The sequence below is a fragment of the Xiphophorus couchianus genome, chromosome 12 (genome assembly GCF_001444195.1).
Source record: "Xiphophorus couchianus chromosome 12, X_couchianus-1.0, whole genome shotgun sequence".
Classification (NCBI taxonomy): Eukaryota; Metazoa; Chordata; class Actinopteri; order Cyprinodontiformes; family Poeciliidae; genus Xiphophorus; species Xiphophorus couchianus.
The window spans coordinates 13,412,583-13,428,183 of record NC_040239.1 but is presented as its reverse complement, the minus strand read 5'-3'; the positions used below and the strand labels follow the sequence as shown (position 1 = coordinate 13,428,183).

General features: G+C 38.0%; 2 protein-coding genes across 3 annotated transcripts; both read left to right on the top strand.

Moving 5' to 3' along the window:
- Positions 1-16: 16 nt before the first annotated feature.
- Positions 17-7,717, top strand: ubox5 (U-box domain containing 5). 2 transcript variants are annotated; one of them, XM_028033524.1, is made up of 7 exons: positions 17-131; positions 1,330-1,393; positions 1,955-2,056; positions 3,477-4,198; positions 4,335-4,951; positions 6,391-6,558; positions 7,430-7,717. In XM_028033524.1, exons 2-7 carry the CDS (start codon positions 1,340-1,342, stop codon positions 7,645-7,647), a joined length of 1,881 nt encoding a protein of 626 aa, XP_027889325.1. In that variant the 5' UTR covers positions 17-131; positions 1,330-1,339; the 3' UTR covers positions 7,648-7,717. The 2 variants fall into 2 exon arrangements, with proteins under 2 accessions (XP_027889325.1, XP_027889324.1); XM_028033523.1 differs by lacking the exon at positions 17-131 and adding an exon at positions 417-1,051.
- A 3,958-nt stretch (positions 7,718-11,675) lies between these two features.
- On the top strand, positions 11,676-14,168 carry avp (arginine vasopressin). The gene is made up of 3 exons (XM_028032695.1): positions 11,676-11,849; positions 13,466-13,670; positions 13,743-14,168. Exons 1-3 carry the CDS (start codon positions 11,676-11,678, stop codon positions 13,877-13,879), a joined length of 516 nt encoding a protein of 171 aa, XP_027888496.1. The 3' UTR covers positions 13,880-14,168.
- The last annotated feature ends 1,433 nt before the right edge of the window (positions 14,169-15,601 follow it).

Sequence of the window (15,601 nt, the reverse complement as noted above, 5' to 3'; positions counted from 1 at the left end):
AAAGAAAAAGAATCACAAATATGACCCTCCTCGGCTTCCTTAGACATACCGGTTGTTGTGTTTGTAGCACTTGATTGCTGCTAGCTGCTTCCAAAAAATATCCAGAGGAGGAATACTACAGAACCGAGCAGGCAAGTGTTCGCGCCACCAAGCAGAATGGGTTTTACTATTTTTATTTCCCTACATATTAATTTGGTTATTGATATTGTCAGTCCGATCCAGCATTTGCATTTCCAGATACATTTGTTAGCTGCTGCTGCTAGCTGCTAGCTGCTGTATGAAGTATGGCTGTAATGGATCGATGTCAAATAAATACAGTTACGAAAATATATATATTAAGGAGTTAGGCGTTAGTTTACTTATTAGATACTGTGAAATGTTTCAGTGGCATGCTACTTACTTACCGTCTCCGGTACGATCCATGAACACTGTCGTAGTTTGTGTAGCATTTTTCTACTGTAATCACTAAAAATAATATAAAACATCCTTTAGTGTCACACGGTGTTGAAATTTAGGTGTACAAGAAAACAAGTTAAATGTAAATGAAAGCGTGTAAACTAAGGTAAAAATAAGAATGAGGAACTGTACTCTCATGCGTTTCTGTGTCGTCTTGGTCAGCAGTCTGAATCAGAGCTGTTATAAGAAATGCACTAGAAATTTGATGTTTTACAAATATTCCAGCGTCTGAAAACTTCTCAGCAGTCATGTCACGGAAGCTAAAGGAGTAAGTGCCACCATTAAACCACAAGAGGCAAGCTATTATACTCTTACACAGAGAAATTGTTTTGATCCCTCTTTGTTCATATTTATCTATGAAAAACCTTTTTAAAAAGCTTCAGAAAGCCACAGAGTTCTCGCATGATGAGGATGCACATCCTCCCAGATAAATAAATAAATATCATTTACCTTAATTTCTGGTTAATACATAGATACTTCAATTTCTGGTGGTATTAAATTGAGCATTTTTTGCTTATGGAATAATGTTGGCTGCAAAGACTAACCTAAGACTAACCTTTGCTACAGCTGCAAACCTTACGGTGAAAACAGGAGAGTAAGTCACAATTTTTCTTTTCTGTTGCTGTATTTGAATCATTGATGCAGTCTTGCTCTCTGAGAACTGCCTTTTAATTTGGTGATGAGACATAGATAGTGGATGTAAATTGATCAGTTTGTTCAGTTTTTCAAGTTATGAAAGGACATATGAATAAGAGATTGAAAACACAAATTAGTATTTGAATCCCTGAGTGCATCACTTTCCCTTGGCCTCAAGTTACCTGTGCGTTACAGAATTGCATTGTTTTGCTCTTTACTCACTTTGTGTCTTGGCAGGTTGCAGAATATGGTGGTGAACCTCTGTCTGCCACACTTTTCAACAACGGCTCATTGCAACAAGGTGTGACATGTTTGAAGCCTATTAAAACAGTATTGTACAACCTTCAAGCTGTTTTCTTACATGCCATCTGGTTTCGCAACATTGATAATAATTTTACTATAATGAAGTGACAGGAATCGACAGCGGTTATATCCCTCTCACAATTGAGACCGATACTAGATTTTTTTTTAATAGCCGTTACTCTTTCAAGTTCACAAAGAAACTCAGACGAGATGTTTGTTTTTTTTTCTGGAGGGATGTGGAGGAAGGCTGTGTGAAAATAAAAGAGCAGGGTACAACGTGATGTGTGGGAGAATAAATCTCAACTGTCCTTGTCCTTTGTATTCCATTTCTGTAATCTATCATGGCTGCCTTTTCTCAGCACTCAGGACGTATAATATATACCTTTTATTCTGCCAACAAAATTACATATTTCTCTCTTTTTCTGCTGCCTCCTCCTCTGTTTATGTCACAGAAACAGTTGTCCATGGGTGCCATTGCCATTTGCAAGGATAAAAAGATGCATAGACATGCTGTTTAAGGCTTTTATTGATGTGCATATCTTTTATGTTATATCTTTAGCTCTGTGCAGATGGCTATGATGTTACAAACATTGTGTCAGCAGACCCTTCACTACGGAAACAAGGCTTCAAGTTGGAATACTTCTTACGTCCACCCTTGCATGTAAGATTGTGTGTCATTGTGGAATAAGTCACCTTTTTCTAACCTTTTCTTTGTTTCATTTAGTCATCCAACACTTCAAACATTTTCTATTTCATTCTATGGCCTCTAAATCGTTTGTGCTTTTATTTTATTTAACCTTTAATTCATCAGGAAAATCCCGCTGACATTAAGTAACCCTTTTGAAAGAGAATCCTGGTCAAGAGGTTACAGAACATTAACAGCGAAAACCAAAAAAGTTAACTCCGTCATAAATTAATTAATTAAAACATTTACAGACAGATGATTCCTTCTCAAAATCAGTAAGAACAGCCTTAAAAGCATTTAATGAGAACACCTTCTTTACATTCATATATTTTGGCAACTGGTTCCAAGAAGATGGAGCAGAAAACTGAAAAGATTTCTTTCCAAGTTCAGTTCAGACATTAGGCACCAAAAACAAAAATTTCTGATGTGTGGGTTGTGTCAGCGCTGCCTTGGGGTTACATGCTACAGTTCCGCCGCTGCCCTCCTGGTCCGGTCTGAATGATGGTCATTTGTGACCAGGTAAAAGCTCAGGCACTGAGCCATGAAATAGACGCCAAGGGTGCTACTGCGGCTGTCAGTGCAAGAGGAGGTTGAAGGGTGCCGTCTGGATCCCTGCAGGCTTTTACTCTAAAAGTATTTTTTAGACCCAGAAAAAACAGGGGGACTATTCCCAATTTTAAACCTGAGAGATCTGAATGTGTTTGTAAAGTCTATCCCTTTCCTCATGTTGAGCATCAGGGATGTGGGGGATCCGGTGTACACTTTACAGGGCCTCCGGCCACCTGTGACGGTACAGTACCATTCCACCAGCTGTGTTAGAGTGTCATGGATGGGGTCAGTCTCGAGGCTGTTTGTGCAGCCGCCTCCTGGTCATCCCCAAATACCTTTATTGGGTTCTACAGGCTAAACCTGGCTGTGTGTCACCTGTTGTAAGGGATCCTATTGCAGTATTCATCTTTGTCTCAGTAAGGTGGACATGCCTTTATGATGTATTTTCTTCTTTTGTGTATGTGATTCCTTAGGACTCTGGCAGTCAGTAAGGATAAAACGGAGCAAAAGTGACGACTGTAGCAACGGTTGTATGAATCCTGTTTGAAAGATTGTGTTTTGCGAAAATATTAAGGGACTGAGTTACTGTTGTCATGTGACTATATAGACTCACTGGTGTCACCAGGAATCACACATGACCTGTTCATGTGCAGGAATGCACATCACATCATGATTAGTCTGATTAATTTGATTAATCCAATTAATTGTTTCAGTTCTACTTAAAAGTGTGTATTGCTATCAGATTTGACAACTTCCGATGATTTTTTTTCTATCAATTTCTGATTATTTGCTTATGTGCTGATATAATGCTGATCTCTGCATCTATTTTTCCATTTATCCCTTTAAGGTGACATTGAAGTTTGGCTTCCCGGTGGAGCTCAGCCGGGTGGATGTGGAGCTGTGGCCCTGGGGAATGGACCGGGGCCAAGCCTGCAAAAGACTGGAGATCAGCACAAGTTCAGATATCAGTGCTCTGTCATGTCCTGGGCAGATTCATCGACAGGAGCAGAGTAAAAACCAGGCAAAAGACCAGACCATAAAGATCAGGCAGAAGCATCAACCTGTTTCTAGTCGGTCTCAGCAGAGTAATGGCAATCAGTGGAGTATTCAGGCCCAACAGTGGGAGGAAAAAGCTCAAGATGGGCCTCCACAAACAGACTTCCAATCTCAGTCGAGCTCTGAATCAGAGTTCAAGCAGGTCGCTCGTTGTGAACTCACAGAAGAAACCCAAGTTTCATTCAGTCATTCAAACTTTCGTCCCCGAGCTCCGTTCCTCTCTGCTCCTCCTCCACCGCCGGCAAGCAGTCAGCAGGTGAAGCTGTGGAGCCGGGGGCTGCACTCGCTGAGCGCCGTGACGCAGCTTCGTGTCACTGTGCCATGCGGCGGCGCTGCGTCTTCTCTGGGTCTGAAGGCTTTGGCTGTGTGGGGCCAACCTGCTCGCTGCTGCCCGGCTGAGGAAGTGGAGAGGATTCAAAGAATCCAGGAGTCAAATGAAAGGCGGGTGGAGCGCCCTGTTTTTTTTTCTCCTCCTGTCGGCCAAACAACACACACCCTCCAGAACAGCCTAAGGTACAGAACATTTCGAGTAATGTTTATTTTAATTTATGAGAACATCTGATTTCATGATGACTCAAGAGTCTGAACGAAATCATTTGATTGCAAAACAGTGTTTGATTTATGCTGGCTTTCTTTTTGGCTCGGCCAGTTTTTCCATCCCAGAAGAATTCCTGGATCCTCTAACGCAGGAAGTAATGGCGCTCCCTATGCTGCTTCCCAGTGGAATGTCAGTGGACGCCTCCACTCTGGAGGAGTACCAGAAGAGGGAAGCCACTTGGGGTCGACCGCCAAACGACCCCTTCACCGGCGTCCCCTTCACCTCCACCTGCCAACCCCTCCCCAACCCCCAGCTCAAAAGCCGCATTGACCACTTCCTGTTGCAGAAAGGGATGGTGAGGAGGGACGGGACGCTGGGAGGACAAGACCAGGGACAGAATCCACAAGCATCAAGACTCGTAACCTCCTGTGTTCAGGGTCGTTCTCAGACTTCTCCAAGTTTTACTAAGACCTCAATAAACAGTAACTCTACCCATTCCACAGATAAAAACACAGATACAAGCCAAACCTCTGCTCACACGGCAGTGGATAATGAATCGGGACCATCATCAAATAACAGGATTGATATATCTAATATCAAGCCACTTTCTACAGATAGTAAATCAGAGATGAACAGAAGAAAAAAACGTGAGATTTCAGTAGAAGCTTCAACACCTGGAAAGCAACTGCCTTCTGAAAGCAAAAAAATAAGAAATAATTCAGGTTTAGGTGAGTAATGAGTATGAAAGGTCATTTTCTTGAAGCTGCATCTTTTCCTAAATACAGGCAGCATCACACTCCTTGATTTGTCTTAAAACGTTTGATGTTCCAAGATCATTTTTTGAAAAGAAAAGAAATCATATAGAATAGAAAGTTAAACTTTGTCACACTCAATATTTAATATAGCTGTAGAAATTAACTTGGTTATTTATACTTCTGACACTCTGTTTACATCTATATGCACTGATTATATACTGTATTTATACTTAAATCAGTCATGCTTGCAATCTTCAGGATTTTTGTGGGCATTTTCATTTATTGCTTAAATCCACAGAGAGAAGAATATACTTTTATCAGTTTATGTTGCAAGTGTTAGAACCACAACAATTAGCAAATCTCACCAGTAGAATGTGTTCAATGTAACATCCTTACTAGATGTCAATGCCTACAGCTATTACAGCTGTGACAAATTGGCTGAATTTTCATATTATCAAACTTTTCATACATTTTAAGCTTCTGTTAGAGTATGTCCCGATGTTACACCTCTACTATCATATTCAAATATTGTAAAAAATTGTAAACTGTGGTGTACAGCACTCTGAATAGTGTGAACTATATTTGAATTTTGGGGGGGCACACTGTATGCAACGTTAATATAGCTAAGATCTTGACGACTCTTGTTTAATGCAGCATAAAAATGTTTAAAACTGAAGTAGAAACAAGATAGAGAAGTCTTTAAGAAACTACATGTTATGTATGTTTTCAGTGAGTCCATTGCAGAACGACTTTAACACTGTTAACTGTTTATTTAGTGCAATTTACATTGTTATTGCAACATTCACCGACATTATCGCAAGGCTTTCTGACATCTGGCAAACATTTTGTGTTTAAGGTTTATCTGGAATGCTGCAAGTTTTGGTAGATTTGACTCAATGGTAGTTTCTGCCAATCACAGGCTCCCTACCACATAAAATCAGCTCCTGTTTTGTCCCATGGTCTCACCTGCAGCTGTGGTTTATGACTGCAAAGCAGTATCTTTTCTGGTTTTTAGCTTCCTTAAGTAGCATATCATCCTAAGGTTTCTCTTTAGCTCCAGTAAGGAAAACTGCACAGAAATCTGGGTTGTTTTTTTAAATATATATGTTTGACTTGCCTAATTGAAATGAGTTTTGTTATTACAGACATCCTTAAGTAATTTTATTAGGTCATAACATTAAATTAGGTATTGTTTTCTAATTTTCAATAATTTGTTGTATTTAATTGCCTTATTACACCATACTTCTAATTGGAGTTGTAAATCAGTACAAGGATGCGTCATAAATATGGTTTTCATTCTGTGCTCACCAGGTTTTGTAATTATGAACACTGATTTCCCAAACGAATCTTCACAGTTTTTGTGTTTTATTTAATTATTTATTTTTTGTTTCTCACTCTCTGCTCGTTTTCAGAGCTTAGCTCCAGTTCCCACGAGCAGCTGCTCTCAGCCAGCCTGGACGAGGCCCTGCTCTCTGCCTTGCAGGGACGTCCCTCCTTTACTTCAAACTTGCTCCACCAAGCAGAAAGTACATCTCAGTCGACTGTGTGCCAAAGTTCAGGCTTTGCGAGCTCATCCACAGGTACAATCTGTTCTCTCTGGCTCTCTGCAGGTATTGCACCACATCCTTGTAGTTTCCAAGAACCTTAAAACCTGTCTGCATAGGACTGAATGGTGTTGTTGATCTTCAATCTTTATGGTGAGAAGTTCATTTACAGACATGTAAAAAAATGTCCACTGGCTGGGATGCGGCCACATTCACCTGTAAATACCGTCCGCAGCTGAATGTGTGCTGAATATCATGTGACTTACTAAGTATGAGGAAAATGCGACTGACACACTTCTTTTGTAATTTTGGTTGAGTTTAAAAATGCAAATACTGTGAGGTTTGTTCTCTTTGTGCTTGTCACAAAGTGATCTGTCAAAGTCTGTGTGCTAGTAAAAATGTTGCAGTTGACCAGCTCAGTCAAGTTTAGGTAATGACAAGTCCTGCACTTTAGGCAACATTTACGCAAATTTTCATAGTCATAAAACTGCTTAGACTTGTAGTGTGATGAAACCTCCTTTTTTATTGCCTTTTTTAAGTTATTTTTTTCTGCAAAATCTTTAAAAAATGTAAACTTCCAAATTGTTATCTGGTTTGAAATTATTAAAATTGTTTTTTTGTTGTTGTTGTTTTTTTAAAATCTCAGTATAATTAAAGCTTATAGTCATACAGCCAAGTCATTCTATTTCAGAGTGGAAAGATTGTACAAAATATACCTTAAAGATTTTTATTAACAAGGATATGGTGCAGAGGTTTGAAGTTATTGTTGATTTTTTTCCAATCCACAAAGGGTCAAAATAATGAATACAGACTGGAATGTTTGAGAAATTTAAGGTTTAAAATGTTAAAAGACTTGTTTATGCATCAGTCAACCTTTTTTTCCGTCTTTGCTGTATTTTCTATCCAGATGGGAAGGTGTGCTCTGACTGTTCCCGTTCAGTCTCAGTTTACTCAACATCATCATCATCATCGATCTACCGGCTGGGATGCGGCCACTTGCTGTGTCGTGCCTGTGTGCAGAAAGACTCAAAATCACCAAACTCGACCAATAAATCCGGCTGTATTTTCTGTCCAACCTGCCTGAGTCGTACTCCACACAATAACATTTTACGTGTACATTACTGACAGCAAAAGATTTATTGGCGTCAGTTAATTTTTTTCTAATTTAATAAATGAATAAATATATTTGTTGTGATTTAATGTCCAGGGTTCTTTCAGTAGCATTGTTGCTCATTTCGTGCTTTAAAGTTCAGTCAAGTTTGTTGTTTAGATCCATGAAGTTGCTTAATCTGCTGACATCATCCTATTATCCTCCACTGAAGGAAAGAACATCTCTGAGCATGCAGACCTTTTTATTGAGAGCACAGACAAATACACATATACAGAAATTCCTGTCCTCTTCCACCCACTCTGCCTTTTTCTTGGACTCTTTAATAGAAGTGAAGTTGCAGCCTTGGTGCCGTCATCTGTGTTCAGAGGGAGGAGACATGGCAGTGCAGAGGATGAGCAAAGAATGAGGGGCAGCAACGCTTGTGAGCTTGATAACGAGAAAGATTTGAGAGGGAATCGAGTCGATCCAAGGCTGGGTGGTCATTATGAATTAACTTAAAGGGGTCACGATCAGCTAATCATCTGGACTTGTGATGTTTTACTCACCTTGTACTCGTGTCTGGCCCCTGTCTCAGTCTGTTTCCTAAAAGTGAAAGCAGAGAATTATTTTATGTTAAAGACACAGAAACTCATGCAGGGCTTCTTTGTAGTCTCTTGAAGTGGAGTTTGTGGAAATGCGAGACACTGTGAAGCAAACCGAATAGCCGAACAACAGCCCTGATTTCAAACCTGTTGAACACTTCAGAGCATCAGAGTGGCCACCACTAAAGTTGCTTAAAACATGGGATGCCATCCCACAGCAGTGTGTGGCCATCCTGGTACCCAGCATAAGGAGGAGGTGCTAGGCAACTGTTAAATTGCTAAAATAACTTGGTTCTTCAAAGACCAATAATCCAGTAAACGACATTAAAGTAGAGTCAATAGGAGAATAAGCTGTTTGGCATCGATAGAGAAGACTTCCAAGTTATTCATGGTCAAAGCAATTGTTAACAAAAAATGCATTTTTCTTCTGATTTTGAATAATTTAGAGGGGAATAAAGGCTTTCTAGTAATATATGATTTATTTCTATTATTAGAAAGAAATAATTGACTAAACATAAATGTTCTTACTGTTAGAGCTCTCAGTTTATTTAATCCTGTCTGGATACTTTAAAAAAGGTATTGTTTTTAAAAAATGAAGAAGGTTATACAATCCCTGTGACCTAGAATTTTTTTTTTCCAAATCAACAGTAAAAGCTCGAAAGTAAATCATCTTTTATTCTCATTAGTGAATGTAAAGCTCTGACGGCCACAGCTTTTTAAAATTAGAGTTGTGTAACGGTAAAGTAAGAATCTTTTATATGTGTGTTATGAGTCCTCCAAATAGCCATCCTGACCCTGGGATCTATGCTTCTCTCTGCTCATTTAACGTGTGATTAATGTGAAAGAAGGCTACTAGTGTGACAAAAAGTCTGTACAGACAATAAAACCCAACGTTTATACATACGCATACTCTAAAATACTGCAAATAAATAGATGTTAAAAGTACTATAAAATGTTAGTCTGGTGAAAAGTGTATTTTATATTGGCTCTGAAATATTGGCCACACCTCCATTACACAATTATAACATTTAAATTTGCTTTTTGCTATATTTTTTGTGTTTTCTATGTTGTTACACAGAAAATGTCTGTACATCTTTCAAAAATATTACGTTTTTTGCTAACTCGCTAAGCTGTGGTGCACAAAAGAGTTGAAGTGAAGTCACAGGTTCTACATTTATTGGTCTTCATAGTCATAAACAGCATCATTTCTGTGTTGGTTTCCCTGACAACATTAAGCCTAACCAAGGTCGTGATCCTGTATCCGCTCTGTCTAACTGGAATCAGTGGTTCTGCATGTGCAATGAAGACATCAGCCTCGCCGTTTCAGCTGGAGGTACATAAAGTCCCTAAAAATAAAAAGGCTAAATTAGACCCACTGGGTCGCTTTTATTCGGTCAAGGTGACTTTATATTTAGCTCAATTTTTATTAATCAGTTAAACTGTTATGTTTCTGTTATGAGCTAATACAAGATTTAAATAAACCATGTAGTTTACAGTCATAAAGTGTAAAATGCAACATAAATATATCATAATCAATATTTTTCATTCTTTTCCAAAGCAGATGGTAATCTGAAAATCACACTTGACAACAAAAAAGCTTCATGTGTGTCTATATTTTGATGATTAGTTATAATGTGGATAATAACATTAACAATTTGGATCTCTGGGATGGCTTTGTGCACAAGTGGAAGTTTTCTTGCTTAAACCTGGGGGGGTTTTTTACAGGAATGTCAAATGTAGCCACTTATTAACGGTAAAAAGTGCAAAGGGAACACTTTTACTAAAAATGTTGGTGAGATAGAGTTGCTGATAGCTTTAGCAGGGGTGAACAGGCAGACAACTTACTGAGCTACAGCTGAATTTAATCAGCATAAAGTTTAAGGAAATAATTCTTTTAACCTTTTTTTCTTTTCTTTTTAGTGTCCGATGTTAGAACAAAGTGTCCGCTGATATCCACAGATTATGTGAAATCAATAACCTGTTCAATGAGTAACTACTCCCGCTTATATTCTCACTCGTGCAACATCATCTTGAGGTCGTTCTTAAAGCTAAACAGTAAATTTAGTGGGAAGCTGCAGAGTTTGGGTGTCGTTGTAGAAAATGTCCTCAGAATAATGTGATGTACTGAAGTGTAGCTGAACTCTCATGACTGAAACCGTTTGATTGATATAGAGAAAAGTGAAACTTGCTATATTACACATATTTTATTACATTATAGACATATTTAGTGTATTCTAATGTAAAGTAAGCTATTCTGGTGATGATGTCTGTCAGAGTAACATGCTGACACATCGCTTTTCACATAATAGTAACAAGTGAGATGATTAAAACTGATTATTGCTTTCTGTGCCAGAAGCTAAAACATTAACCCCTTAACTCCCATCACCCTGGAGCTTCCCCCCCCCCCCTTCTGTCTAACTTTGTCCTGATTAGATTCCCATTAAACTTCAAATGTAAACAAATATTTAAAAAGAAGTGTAATCTGTTATTTTTGGAGGATTTTTATTTCATTTTCTGTTTGTTTTTGGGTTGTTTTTATGGGGAGTTTTTCAACAAAAGATCAAATATAGGAGTAGTATAGATAGGGCCTAAATGTAATGGTAGGGCACTCGTTCATTAAGTTTCCAAGCTGCCAAAGAACAGCTTCTGATTTATGAGTTCAAACTGATTTTACAGTCCCCACATTGTTTCTCTGGCTGCCATTTTGTTGTGTTTGCATGTTTTTCGGGTTTGGTGCTAAAAACATAATGCCATAGTTGTCTGATGAGGCTTGAAGAGAAAATGTAAAAAAAAATTTATGATGAATGCTATTTAAGAGTAAAGTTCCATCTGAATACAGTGGGATCCATTAAAGGACCATTACGCTCATTAACCCGCTGGTGCTCAGTTTTCCCTCTTGTTTAGTTCATCAGCATCACAACTAATAAGAGAGAAACAACTCAAAGCATGCAGAGGAAAAGAACAATCAGCAGAAGTATGTTTGTTAGAAATGCTAATGTTTTTATGCTCATCAACAGTTTAGTCAGCATCATAATTCGTGTGACCCTGAAGTTCTCATGATCTCCCTTGTCTGAATGTAACAAACGCGAAAAATGGCTGCGCTGAACAACTGAACTGTGCATGATTTTCATAAATTGTTCTCCATCTCGCCGCTTATTAATATAAATCAGATTAGTTGTTCTTAAGCTTCAATTACTTGTTTTCTCGCCGCAGATTTATTGTGTCATCCAGTGCGGAAATTATTCTGAAAAGCTTATTAGAAGTAAAGTGCGGCGCAGGGCTGAATACAGATGCTGTTTTCTTGTGTAGATTTGGCTGATGCTCGCATCCGATGCAGACTCACATCTGTTGCGACCCCTCGCGCAAACGGCTCGTGCACGGTTGCCTGGGGGTGGACGGCCAGTGACGTCAGGTGTAGGTCTCTTTGTCAAACAACGTGTCCATGTGCTTATAAGTGAGGAATGATCGGTGGGCTGTCAGTCAGACATCCACACAAGCGCAGGAAATCAGAAGCAGCAGCCATGCATCACTCCCTGCTGTGCGTCCTGGGACTCCTCGCCCTCTCCTCCGCCTGCTACATCCAGAACTGCCCCCGGGGAGGGAAGCGGGCGCTGCCGGAGGGGGGCGTCAGACAGGTGAGCGCCTGAGGGTGTAACATCTTTATTTTTCTTTGAAGATGTTTTTTTTATTTTTGGTTTTTAAAGAAATAATCTTAACGTCAATAATGCGTAAAATAAGTGTGCCGCTGCCATTTTATCGTCAGTAAGCAGATTTATAATGTGTTTCATTTGTAGGTTTGAATTAGCAAAAGGTGGACTGTTATAAAGATGTAAAAAATTAATAACAAATTGTAATATTCTATTATTTAATCAAATTTCTATGTTAAAGTATAAAACTACATTTTAAGATGCGTTTAGTGTATTATCGTTCAGACTTTGTTTTCATTTTTAGATGTTATCTCTAATACAGAGGCTAATTCATGAACATATGATTGTAAATGCAATTCTGAGAATATCTGGCAGGTGGAGATCTATTTTAATATATTTTCCTTTATTTTTTAATTTAGATGAATGTGCTCATTTATTCTTAAAACTGGAAAATGTAATCAGATCTGGACTTTAAATAAAACAAAAATATAAATAATGTTATTTTTTTTGAACGCGTAATATAAATTTTCTGAAGATTTCAGACTGCTGTCTATGAATCACTAAGAAGTTTTTTTTATCCAGTTAAATTTAAATATATATATATATATATTTAAATCAAATGCAACTCATAAAAAAGAAGAAATAGTTTATAAGACCTTATAAATGTGAAACTTTCCGGGGGGTTTTCTTTGTTTGTTTTATTTTATTTATTTATTTTTTGCTTCAGTATTCTTGCCAAATGTTTCCTTTCAAGAATGAAATTTTGAGAATATTTGAAATTTAGATAAGTTTTTGATTTTTTACTGCTTTAAAAACGTGGCAATTTTGTCAGAACTGTGATAGAATACAAATAATGCTTCATTTTTTTACTTTTTCTAAAAATAATTTCAAGGCCTTAGAAGATACTAAAACGTTTTAATTAAACATTAGAGATTGTTTGAGTTTTGTTTAATTTTTCTAACTTTATTTGTATTAGTGGGAAAATATCAATACATCTAAAAAGGTTACATAGCACCATTCATAAAGAAAGTACTTTTCATTAAGAAACAGAGGTAAATAAAACATGACATTTTCTTTAAAAAGTAGTGAATTGAAGCTTAAGACAAAAAGAATCAATAAATGTATAAATATTTTATATGTGAAAGGAACTGGAATAATGTATAGTAGTCTAGGTAAAATATGAATTTTAAGAACAAAGTTGTGAGAAAATAAGAGAAGTTTCACTTTAATGTGAAATGATTGACTTTTGTTTATAAATGTGGATGAATTAGAAAGCTAAGTTTAGTAAATATGACATTGTAATAAAATTATATATATAATATTTATAGTTTAAGTATTTTTTTCTGGTAAACCCAGTTTCAACTTGTGTACAAAATACATTGTTTAATTTATTTTATTAATAATGTGGAGTTAACCTCCTGCAGACATAAGTAACAGCTCAATTCTGCTCAATCAATTCTATTTTATATATTTGATGATTTGCATTTTTAGTTTTTTAAGTTCATTAATTTTGAGTAAATATGAGAGCAAAGTTATCCTGAATGTTCTCGTGGTTTGACTAAGTATTTTTTATTCTTTGCATTCACTTGCTCTGCCTGTTCCAGTGCATGCCTTGCGGCCCTGGAGATAGGGGCCGCTGCTTTGGCCCCAGCATCTGCTGTGGAGAGGGCCTGGGCTGCCTACTGGGCTCGGCAGCTGCAGCTCACTGTGAGGAGGAGAACTACCTGCTGACCCCCTGCCAGCCTGGAGGGAGACCCTGTGGACCTGAGGGGGGGCACTGCGCCTCCTCGGGACTCTGCTGTAACTCTGGTACCGTCTCGTCTTTAACTCTGGGTTTAATGGTCACGTGATGATGTGAACTGATCCATGTTTCTTGCTCAGAGGGCTGCATGGTGGACTCTGACTGCCTCGGAGAGACAGACGCCGCAGATCCGGCCCAAAGCTCTGCAAGGAGCTCCCCTACAGACCTGCTGCTTCGTCTCCTTCATGTGGCCAGCAGAGGACAGAACGACTACTGACGCTACAAGCATCAAGCTCTCCCTCTGCGCCTGACGACCTGCAGCAACGACAGATATTAGACCTCAATCTGTGAACTCTGAACCCAGTCGACTTTTCTTTTCTGTCTTAAACGTCTTTTCTGTGCTCTTCAACTTGTTTTAATAGAAACATCAGAACAGAGAGATTAAATGAACAACAGCATAGATCTTGTTTAACTTCAATTTAAGAAGCAATGTACATACATGCACATAACGTGCACAATTCAAGGCAAAGGAAACCGTGTAAATAAAGAAAGGATCATGGATTAAAGTTGTCACTGTCTTATGATTGGAGGAGGTAAATGTAGTGTAACTCTGCCTGAAGGACTTTGTTGTTTTTTCTCATCATACCTGTAGGCCTTTATTAGTCACATTTAATAAGGTTTCCATGTGCGTGAAAGAGAATGGAATGATAACTACACTCGAGAAGTCATCTAAAGTAATTGATGTGATTTAGTCAGTAATTTATGGAGTTGGTGTCATCCCTTTAAAGCTCAGAGAGCTTATAGTCTTGTACCAACATGTTTTATTTGATAAACAAGAGGATGGGAATTGTAATTTTCTTACCGTCTTTTTTTAATGATAAATGAATTCTGACAAGGGTGGCACAGCTGCAGGTGATGGCAGTTTGTCAGCATTGTGTTTCAGCTGGAAGTGAATGCAGCACCTCCCAGATTTAGACAGTTATACGTTTCAATCGATCAATTTTGTTTTAGAGCCTACAGCCTTTTTTTCTACACATTATACATGCTTTTGTTTTTAAAATTCAGTCTTGTTCCAAGTGTCAGTACCTGCATCTCCCCTTAAACAGAGCAAAGTGTCAATATTTCAGAGGAAAATCAATAATGAACATGCAAAACTAATTAATCCAAAAATTAAGTTATGTGTAGCAAAGTGGAATGATGGAACAAGGAATTTGTTTGGAGAAACTTTGAGATTTTGACCAATTCTTTCACACAAATTGAAGATTTTGGGGGCCACTTTTATACATTATTTTCTGTTCTATCTGTAGATTTAGGTAATTTTAGCAGCTTTATTTTCTCTTTCAAACTTCAATAGAAAATTTTCTTAGCAATATGTTTGGGATAATTCTCTTGCATTAAAGCTCATCTTTGTTTTCAGCCTTCATATAACCTCTCCTGGGTGTTCCTTGCATCTTGCCAGTGGCTGATCTACACTAAATTTACGAGTGGGTCCATGGTGGGATCAGTGTTTCTTCATGGAGGCAAAGAACAAAACAATGGAATAAAAAAACAATAGGATAATATTTCATCATTTATTATCTGTGTTAAGTGAGACTCTGAGCCAAAGAGCCACTTGGTTGCAAACCCCAGATCTAGTAGTGATTTTATCTCAATACAGCTGAAACTAAAAGCGCAACAACTTTATTTTTAATTCTCTCTTACAGTAAAAAAAAAAAATACATAGGTACTCCAGGCATGGTGTGTGCATTGACATCCAAAGACTTCAGTTTTGGTTTCATCTGACCAGATTATTTTTAGTATTTTACTGGCTTTTCACAATGCCTATGAAAAGCAATTTGCTGCCTTTCTCATGCTTTTTCTTCCACAGTGAAGTATTACACAGTGAGCGTTTATTGGGTCTTTCATGTATGAGAGTGTTACACATTTCTTTGGAAGAGCTGTAGATGCTGGTTCCAGGTCGTTCTGAAGTTCTCTGCTAGGAGTTTGTTTTCCACAAACA

Bases quoted from the DNA above. Each gene is read 5' to 3' on its own strand.
- ubox5 (XM_028033523.1), top strand. From the start codon at position 981: ATGTTGGCTGCAAAGACTAACCTAAGACTAACCTTTGCTACAGCTGCA. The intron at 4,952-6,390 runs GTGAGTAATGAG...GCTCGTTTTCAG, and splicing joins AAGAAATAATTCAGGTTTAG to AGCTTAGCTCCAGTTCCCAC. The intron at 6,559-7,429 runs GTACAATCTGTT...TTTTCTATCCAG, and splicing joins CTTTGCGAGCTCATCCACAG to ATGGGAAGGTGTGCTCTGAC.
- avp (XM_028032695.1), top strand. From the start codon at position 11,676: ATGATCGGTGGGCTGTCAGTCAGACATCCACACAAGCGCAGGAAATCA. The intron at 11,850-13,465 runs GTGAGCGCCTGA...TGCCTGTTCCAG, and splicing joins CGGAGGGGGGCGTCAGACAG to TGCATGCCTTGCGGCCCTGG. The intron at 13,671-13,742 runs GTACCGTCTCGT...TTTCTTGCTCAG, and splicing joins GGGACTCTGCTGTAACTCTG to AGGGCTGCATGGTGGACTCT.